This window comes from Pteronotus mesoamericanus, unplaced genomic scaffold (assembly GCF_021234165.1).
Source record: "Pteronotus mesoamericanus isolate MK-2021 breed Mesoamerican mustached bat unplaced genomic scaffold, CSHL_Meso_final scaffold_476, whole genome shotgun sequence".
In the NCBI taxonomy this organism is placed as follows: domain Eukaryota; kingdom Metazoa; phylum Chordata; class Mammalia; order Chiroptera; family Mormoopidae; genus Pteronotus; species Pteronotus mesoamericanus.
Window position 1 is genome coordinate 2,282,889 of NW_026555318.1, and position 9,918 is coordinate 2,292,806.

General features: G+C 51.5%; 1 protein-coding gene across 1 annotated transcript; it reads right to left on the minus strand.

Annotated features, from left to right (window-relative positions):
• Positions 1–623: 623 nt before the first annotated feature.
• Positions 624–6,877, minus strand: LRRC3C (leucine rich repeat containing 3C). Its single transcript, XM_054593699.1, has 2 exons — positions 6,871–6,877; positions 624–1,408 (listed from the first exon to the last, which is right to left on the minus strand). The coding sequence occupies exons 1-2, from the start codon at positions 6,875–6,877 to the stop codon at positions 624–626; spliced, it is 792 nt and encodes a 263-aa protein (XP_054449674.1).
• Between the last annotated feature and the right edge of the window lie 3,041 nt (positions 6,878–9,918).

Below are 9,918 nucleotides of genomic sequence, written 5' to 3' on the forward strand. Positions count from 1 at the left end.
AGAAGAAAGGAGGATCCCACAGGGTCCTTCTCAATTTAACTGCATCCCAACTTTCTGACCTCATTGCCAGCTTGGTCCCACCATGCCTTGTCCCTCTTGGCACCCTCTATTTCTGCCCCAAGGTAGGTCTTGCTGCTGCCCAGACATTCCAAGTTGTTTTACATCTTCTTTGCCTTTGGCCGCCACCTCTCAGCTAGAGTCTTCCTCTTCCGCCCAAAGCCCTTCTCATCCTTGAAGAGTCGGCTCAAACGCCCGTACAGTGCAGCCTTTGAGACGAGCACAGCCAGGCGGAGGCTCCCTCCTCCCCGCCCCCGCAGCTGTCTGCTCCTACCGCCAAGGTGGCACACGTGCTGCCTGCATTCTCTGCCCTGTTGTCCTCCCACCGCTGTGGACTTGGGAGCTTTGAGGCTTGCACCGCCTGGGCCCAGAGTAGGCTCCCAAAACAGGCACCCAAAACTCAAGCACCAATAATAGTGTTGGTTGAAAGAGAGAGATCAGAAGTTTAGGGGAGACAGAGGAGGAAGGGGGTGGGAACTGGGGGATGGGATGCGGCTGCAGAGGAGGGAGAGGGGGTCAGAGGAAAAGGGAGCACAGGGCCCGGGGGAGAGCAAGGGGCGTGGTCATCAGACCATGGTGCTGAGGGTGGAGGAGTCCTCCGAGCGCACTGGTGGCATGGGGGACCTCTTGAGGGGACGTCGGCTCTCATCCCGATTCTGCCACACATAGTGGACCAGATAGGCCACCACCAGTGCCAGCCAACCCCCCATGGTGACCAGCAGCGCCACGTCTGTGCTCCGTCGGGCCCCGCCCCGCCCCGTCCCACACAGCTCTTCCTCCCCTGCCAGCGGCAGAAACTCCTGCCCCACGAGGTCTGGTCGGGCTCCTGGGCCACACACAATGCCTGTCCCAGTGCCCGGTGCCAGCCTCACCTGTCTGAGAACCTCCTGGAGGGCACAGTCGCAGTGCCACGGGTTGGCAGACAGGTTCACTTGGATCTGCAGCCCCACGAAGGCCTCCACGGGCACTGAAGCCAGCTGGTTGGCAGAGAGGTCGAGGTGCCGCAGTGTGCCCGCCAGGCCCTGGAAAGCAGCTCCTGAGAGGTGGGCAAGGACATTATGAGACAGATCCAGCTCCTCCAGAACAGGCAGGTGCTGGAAGGCACCAGCTGGCACGGACGCCAGCCGATTGGCATCCAGGTAGAGCTTGCGGGTGTCGTTGGGGATGCCGGGGGGCACGGCGCTCAGGCCTGCCTGGCTGCAGCGGAACGTCCTCTCACCAGCTTCCTCTGCCATGTAGCAGCCCTGGGGAGGTGCCCGGGGGCTGGGCATGGTGCCCCCTGTGCCCATCAGTAGCAACAGGGACAAGAGGTGACTGGTTCGTGGGAACATGGCTGCGGATTGGCATAGCCCTGGAATAGAGTAGGGTCTGGGGAAGAGAAAGTCCCATAAAGAGAGAGTGAGTCAAGAGAATTCCACTCCCCACTGCCAGCTCCCCCTTCCCGAGGTCTTCCTGCGGAGTCTCTTTGGACTGCCGATGCTCCTTTGGGGGATCTCTCAGGCCTGGGTGACATTTTTGCTCACTCTTTGGGGTTTAGGATTCCTCATTCAGGCCCTTCGGTTAAAAGATCCCCTGGGCCTGAGACTCTTCTAGGGTCTCTTTGGTTCAAGAGGGCTAATCTATGCGTTCTCTTGGGCCAAAGCCCTGTTGTTATTCTCGGCCTGGGGGCTTCTAAGTTTCTGCTTCTGCCCATGTATTGATTTTCCTCACTGGAATAAAGTCTTTTTCCACCAACCTACCTGGGTGGCTGCCAGGTGGACCAGGTAGGCACCAGAGGGCCAGTTGGCACTAGTGTGAAGGAGACAAAGGGGACAGATCAGTAATAGGACTTCAGGATACCCAGCTAGGCTAGGTGACTACGGCCCCGCCTCTGTGCACATCCACCCCTTTTCCTGCCGCATCCACCCCTCTACCTGCCCCAGTTCTGTCTTCTCCACCCCGCCCCTTCCTCCCTTGTGCCCTCCCTCCTCCTCTCAGCCTCTCACCCCCGTTGGTGGGAGAGCCTTCTTGGGGCTGCCCTCTCCCCAGAAGTAGCCTCCCTGCTGCTTGACTCTGGAGACCCGCTTCCTCCCCCAGAAGCCCTGCTTGCTCAGAGCTGCTGGAAGTGGGGGGCTGGGGCCCAAGAGTATTGGGTTTCCTGGCATGTGACTCCGGTCCCCAGGTATCAGACACCTGAGCCATGGCCTGGCCAGACGATGCCAAGAGAGGGCAGATGCTGGACCCTGATGAACTCTGCCTGGGGAGACCAGGCGCCGATTCCGCTCCCTGCCTCGGGCTCCCCCCCAAGGCCTGCTGTTGTCATCTCCCATTCCTCCTCTCTCAGCTGGGGAGGAGACTCTTCCTTCCAGAACTTCTGTCCCTTGCCCAGAGCCTGGCAGAGCAGAAGGATCCTTGCTTGGCAGGCCTGCGGGGCAGAACTGGGTCGGCTCCATCTCACATCCATGGGTCTAGCAACCCCGCTCCCCCCAACTCCATCCCTCCCCCTACTCTCCTTCTTTGCCCTTCTTCCATGCCCTGTGGCACCTTCTTCCCTGGTGAGCAAACTTGTCTCAGCCTCTTCCTTGGAAAACTCGTCCCTCTCTGGAGGACCCCATCTCTTGGCTGGGTACAAGGTGCCCAGCCCTCATGCTTGGCAGGGAGCACTGTGGTTCAATTTTAGTCAGTTCTCTGTGCTGCTGGCAGATGGCTCCTCTAGGAGTTGGAAGGGGTTCTTCAAGGTGCCTAATGTCTAATATGGTTGCCTACAAGTTTTCCTGCTGATTTTATGTTCTGGGTTGGAGCGGACTCAGGTTCCCTCAGTTTGCTGGGGCCCTGGGCTCCCAAGTTGGTACTTTTAACTTTTCTTCATGCCCAACAGCCGAGGAGGACTGGGATGGTTCTCCCCAGGGCCTCTTTATTTTTTTTTTTAAATCTTCACCCAAGGAGACTTTTTCATTACCTTTTTTCTTTTTTTAAGAGAAATAAGGGGGTGGGGGAGTAGAGAGAGAGAAAAGCATCAATGTGAGAGAGAAACATCGACTGGCTTCCTCCAATACATGCCCTGATTGGGGATTGAACCCTCAACCCAGGTATGTACCTCAATTGGGAATCCAACTCTCAACTTTTCGGTGTATGGGACAACGCTCCAACCAACTGAGCCACACCAGCCAGGGCTCCCAGGGGCCTCTGAACCCACCCACCCTTTGCAGCCCAAGCTACCACATTCCACCCTCTCCTAATATTCACCAGATACTGGAAGAGTAGGGTGTCACAGAGGCTTACACAGAGGAAGCTGAGGTCATATGCTTGGAGACCTCTCTGAGAAGGAAAAGTTGCTCTGGCTGGTGTTGCTCAGTGGATTGAGTGCTGGCCTGTGAACCAAATGATCACCAGTTCAATTCCCAGTCAGGGCACATGCCTGAGTTGTGGGTCAGGAGCCAGTAGGGGGCGCTCAAGAGGCAACCATACATTGATGTTTTTCTCTTTCCCTTTCCCTCTCTCTAAAAAATAAATTTTAAAAAATCTTTTTTTTTTTTTTTTTTTTTTTAGAGAAGAAAAATCTTGCTGGATTTTGTAAGAGACTGGGTGACCAGATCGGACACCATTGCAGGACCAGTGCAAAATGAAAATGTGGGGCCCCTCGTTCAAAGACTGTTATGAATGTCAAGATAGTGATGGCAGATGGCAAAACCAAGTGTAGGGCCCTCTGAGCACAGGGCATGTCGCCCTGGGCCACTGCACATGTCGCATGCCCACGAAGCTGGCCTTTGTGTAGGTGACCTTTGAACAAGCAGTTGCAGAAGCATAATGGGGACCAGAATCAGATGTTCGGGTACCAGATGATGTTATCTCAGGGGAGGTACTGGCTGCTGACTCATTCTCCTGACATCAACAGGGCATCTCTCATGCATTTGTCCAAGGAATCAGGTAAGACACATTTTCTACACTTGGGCAGGAGAAGTGAAACATTTGTCTGTGGGTTGCTTGTTAGTTAGACCAGGCGCTGTGCCATTGAATAAATACTTCAGTGTCCATTTCGGGATTGTAGCTGCATTTGGAATAGAAAGCATGTGGAACTCTAGCCCTGCCCCCCTATCCTCCCCTCCCCTGCCACTGCTCTTCTCTCACACTGGGCAGGGGGTTTAGCTAAGACACAAGAGCTGAGCATGGCTGTTGTTAGAGAGAGGTGCCTCCTTTTCAGACTAAGGCAGCTGCCAGGAAAGAGTAGGACTGGGGTGCCCAGCACAGCAGCAGTAGGAGAAGCAGTGGTCTATGCACATAGGAGAGGCCATCTGGAGCACGGATATGGTTAACTGAGGGTGGCAAAGTGCAGTGCTCAGTAGAAAGGGGAGATCTCAGAGGAAGGAGGAACCACATTTAGGACAGTGCACAGTACAGGCTGAGAGTTGGCAAGATTGGAACAGCTCTTCATTCATTCATTCATTCATTCAGCGAGGATTTCCTGTTAGCGCCATGTGCTGAGCGCTGTGCTTGTCAAAGGGGATACAAACGCTGTTCTTAAGATCCTAGATCTGTAGCTGTGGTTAACCCAGCCTGTCTGTTAGAATCACTTGCGGGAGCTTTCAAAAATTAGTTATTGCTGTGTTCCACCTGGACCAACTAAATTAAAATCTCTGTGAATGGGGCCTAGACTCTGGTATTTTTCAAAAGCTCCCCAAGTATTTCTAATGTGCAGCCTGGGTTGAGAACTTCCGGAGAGACACGATATGTTGACACACATCTCCACGATGTCTTACTGTGGTGTCTACTGTGATTGTGTGCACGGAAGCTCTGAAACCCAGAGAGAATAAGTAACTGCGGCAGGATCTGCTCGCTGTCTACATGGTATTGGAGGGGAGGCAACATTTTACCTCTCCCCTCTTAGTGCTCCTCAGCCAGGCCTGAGAATTAAACTGATATAAGACAGATTAACAGGCAAAAAAAAAAAAATACACATTTATATGTTTTACATGACATGGGAGCTCTCATAAGGAAATGAAGACCCAGAGAAGTGGCAAGTCATAAATACTTTTGTCCTAGGTTGAATAAAGAGAGACAAATGTCAAAAAGTAACTAAAATATACGAAGAGGCTAGAGGAAGATTAGAATTATTTTAACAAGGTCTGTTTGTACAGCGCCCTCTCGGCTTTGACTCCCCACTGAAGAATGTGTCTTTTCTAGGACGGAGAGAGCATCTTTCACAGTTTCTGTCTCCTGTTTTCTTGAAGAAAATAGGAGATTGGAATGCCCTTCTGGCAAGTTTGTTTTGTTTTGTTTTCAAATGTGCCATTAGCTCAATTCTGATGCTTAAGTGGCCTATTTTGGGGTGGCCTATTCTGTCACCCTTGAGTATCCTCTCCTTACTTCCTTCTCTTACCACACACTGATTTGGGGGTCGCAATGTACTTAGTCCTTCATGACAGAGTCTGACTGGTCCTTTCCCTTTATTAAAAACCCTGTTGCCCACTTTTCCCAGCCACTATTGCGGTCAAGGTTGGCCCAGTTATGATCTATGATATCTAAGTCTGCTGAAGGGGTTTCTGGAAGTCTTTGGTTCATTCATAAAAGAGAATGGGCTGGGCGCTCCCCTTCTCCCTAGAGCTTTCTCCATGTTTTGGATACGGAGTGCCGACCATGGCCATCTGTGACCTTGGGACAACCAAGCAGGAAGGAAAAGTTAAGAGCATCATGGAGACATTAGCCTAGATGTCACTGAACCACTCAACCAACACCAGCAACCACCTGCCCCTGGACTCGTTAAAAATAACTTGGCTGCACATTAGAATATGGGAGCACTACTAATGTCTGGGTCTTCCAGGTCTACCACAGAGATTGTGATTAAATTAACTTGGCATGTTTCTGGAAATGGACTTTTAAAACCTCCTTAGGCGACTAATAGCAGTCTGGGGTCAGAGTCATTCTTTTCCTTGTGTTTTCTGTTGCTTTCATATGAGATCATCCTTATCTGGTAAGACTAACTTTTCCAGGATAACAGGGAAGACTTCACCAAAGAGTGACATTTGAGCTGGGTGACATTGAAGGCTGAGGTCATCAGTTGGAACAGCAGAGTATGTGCAAGAGCTAGGGAGCAAGAGAAGACTTGGCTTCCTCTAGACAGCAGAGTGGCAGGGGAGGTGGCAAAGGCTATGATTATACTGGGAATGGGCCAGAGCCTTGCGGCCTTGCATAACAGTAAGAACTGGGACTTGGTTTAGTAGCTGATGGATGGAAGGGTTTTTCAATTATCTTTGATATTTGGGTCACTTGGCTGGCTGTGTGGAGAACGTATTGGTGGAAGAAAGACCAGTTACGACCACAGGCCAGGTGGGAGAGGGTACGACCTGGGTGGAAGCCATGGTGTGGGACTGAAGGAGGCATGAATTGGCTGTTTCATTCTTTGCCATGACTGTGAGGTGCGTAGGGAAACTCATGGGCCAGGCCCAAGACCATCAGACATTTGTGCCACTGGGTACATCTTTTCCCAAATCCCCTTGGGCCTTTGGTTCTCTGGACCTTACTATCTCTGAGATCTCTTACAGCCTGATGTTCAATGGGTCTATGATGGTGAGGCAGGGAAGAGGCTGAGGCATGTCAGGGGCTTGCTCTCAAGGTCAGGACCCGGGAAACTGTGTCTGTCACAGTCCCCACTCTGGGCAGGCTGAATCATAGCTCCTCCTGTCGAGGGCAGTAACTCCATGCCCCGAAGGTATGACCTTGGAGGAAAGAAATTCAGCACGCCTCCAGGTCCCTACCCACCACATGTCGGAAGCCCCCGTGTCCATCCTGGATAGAGGGGGACGGTTGAAAGGCAAGGAGGAGGGCTAGCTACTTTACCTGTCATGTTGGCCAGGGACGCATCTGATGCCAGTGTTCTGGGCAGCTTAGGCAGGAGGGGCAGCAAAGGCCTGTGCTATCCTTGTTCCTTGTGGAAAATGGCAAAGCATGTACAAATCTCATGCTTCCAACCTTGGATGTACTCTCTCCATTGTTCAATGTACACCTGTTGGGTCTCTTAGGTGTTGGGGATGCAGAAAGAAGTAAAACATCCCCGGACAATGGCGCAAGATGGACGTGTGCCCAGATACAGCCACCTGATAGGGGAGGGCTCTAGCTGAGGTGTCAGCAGGGGTCAGAGGAACCCAGAGAACAAAGCAGTGGACTCTGCCTGGACAGTTGGGGAAGGCTTCGCAGAGAGGGTGACAGGTGAGCTAGGCCTTGAGGGGTGACTAGGAGTCTACCAGATGGAAAAGGATCAGAGGAAAAGTATTGCAGCCTGAGACAAGAGCAAGAAGGAGCAAAGTGTGTTCTGAGAGTGGAACACAGTGTGGCTACAGTCTGGGATGGGTGGGTTAGTTACCTCCTTCGGCTGATACTTACTGAAAATCCACCATGTGCAGGAATTAAAAGTATGAGCAAGATGCACCCTGTTAGGGGAAGTGGATGCGAAGCAGATAACAAATATGGCGCCCTCAGGGCGGGAGAGCAGTCTTTACAGGCGTCTATGGAAACGTAAGGGACACATGGGGGGGTGGTGCGGGGGGGGGGGTAGCCCAGAGGATTTTTTGGGAGAAATGCCATTTCCCAGCTGTGTGCCCTTCGGCAAAATATTTAAACTTTCTGTACTGCAGGTTGAGAAACTGCAGTACAGAGTTTAAATATTTTTATAGATTGAAATAAAATCTGTTTTAAAGATCGATAGAGTTTATAGGTATAAAGCCTTTTTTTCCACTACAGGGAACACAGCAAATGCTAAATAACGGTCCCTGTGATTGTTACTGACGGAGGAGCTGGTGACAGGCAGGGGAAGAAGGCGATCCTAGTGGGGCCACCCAGAGTTTTTAGAGAGGCCGGCTTTCCTGGGGGTGGCCATGCAGTGGAAGGGCACCAGGGGATCTCTTCTGAAAGATACTGTTTTTCTATGCATTGTCTCTTTGATCTGTAACATTAAGTTTTTAAAAAAATTATTCATTTACTTTTAGAGGGAGGGTAAGGAGGGAGGAAGAGAAGGAAAGAAACACTGATGTGAAAGAGAAACATCTGTTGGTTGTCTCCAGTATGCACCCTCCTCTGCCACCGCCCCCACTGGAACCGAATCAGCAACCCAGGTATGTGCCCTGACTGGGAACCGAACCAGCAACCTTTCACTTTTTGGGACAATGCCCAACCGACTGAGCCACCCTGGCCTGAGCTGCAATACCAAGTTTTCTAAACTGCTTTCCAGCCCCTCTCCCGGCCCCCGCCCCCGCCGCCTGCCTCCGGCACGCCACGCCCCCCGTCCCCCCTTGCCCATGGGAGAAAAGATCAATTATCCATATCAAAGAAAATGCAGATTCAGGGGTTCCTGAAGAACAGTCCTGTCTTGGTTCCCAGAGGGAGGCTCTGGTTCCCAGGCCTTGGCTCTGGCCTTGGGGACCCTGGCGGGCTCAGCCCTCTTCCTCTGCAGCCCAAAATAGCCAGCCACAGGGCTGGGCGACGGGAGGAGACGGAGTGCCCCTGGCAACGCTGCCATCCCTGCACCTCCCCCGTTTCCCACCAGCTCAGATCTCACTCAGTCTGCTTAGCATCAGGACCCTCCAGCCCCTTCCCCCACCCCAATCTCTGCCACCGCACGCCCGGGGTGCTCCCACCCAAACCAAAACGCAGCGGCTGACAAAATAAAGTTTTCTTCTTCGTTGCTTTTGTTCTGGCAGTCGGCTCAATGTCTCCCCCCAGGAAGGAGCAAGAGGAAGGAGAGGGAGCAGGAGTGAACTGAAGGGGGGTTGGGGATGGTAAGAGCGGAGGGGTGCCATTTTCCCCCAGAGGTCGGGGGAGGGACTCTGCGTCTTCCACCCCACCTCCTCGCTTCTCACCACTGCCGTCACCCTGGAATGTGTTCCCAGTTTGTTTTCCGCCTGTTTGCTATCTCGGCCCACACGGGCGTATCTATGGCAAGCAGAGGCCACGCCACGCCGCCAAATGGAAACACCCCGGGGTTGGGGAACGCAGCTCCCTCAGCGGGGTAAGGCGCCTGCGGAGGGCAAGGGGAGCCTGTGAAAATGGCTCACTCTGTTTTCAAAACACAAATGCATTTCACACACAAAAAAATTAAAATAATCTCATATTACACAAAGTTTGAAACTAGAGAATGAAAAAAATCACGCCGAATCCTAACACAAGATCTGGTTTCATTTTTTTGAATTTCCACAGCCTAATAAAATAGATGCTCGGATATCATTTACATGTGGAATGGGTTAATAAAAGGCAGCACAGCCCTGGCTGGTGTAGCTCAGTGGATTGGGCACCAGCCTACAAACCAAAAGGTCACTGTTTTGATTCCCAGTCAGGGCACATACCTGGATTGTGGGCCAGGTCCTCAGCTGGGGGTGTGTGAGAAGTGACTGAGATACATTGATGTTTATCTCCCTCTCTTTCTCCCTCCCTTCCTCTCTCTCTCAAAATAAATAAATAGATAAATAAATAAATAAAATCTTTAAAAATGAGGTAACTGAAGCACTGACAGGTCCAGTGACTTGCCTAAGGGCACAGAGCTGGTAACTGCAGGAGCTGGGGGTTGAACTTGGGCAGTCTGGTGCCAGGATCTCAGGAGGATAATATAAGGAATCTCATGTCCCCATCTCCCAGTTTTAATAATCATCGCCTCATGGCCATCTTGTTTCTTTTATCCCCCGATGTCCTTAGCCCAGATTATTTGAACCAAATCTAGTCATCAGATAATTTTATCCGTGTATATTTTAGTATATATCTTCAGAAGATAAGGAGCATTTTTTTTTATTTTAAAAATTACCATAATACCATACTATGCCTTAACATTATAATTCCTTAATATCAATTTGAATAGTCAGTGTTTGTATTTCCTTGAAGATGTAATAAAACATTTTCTCA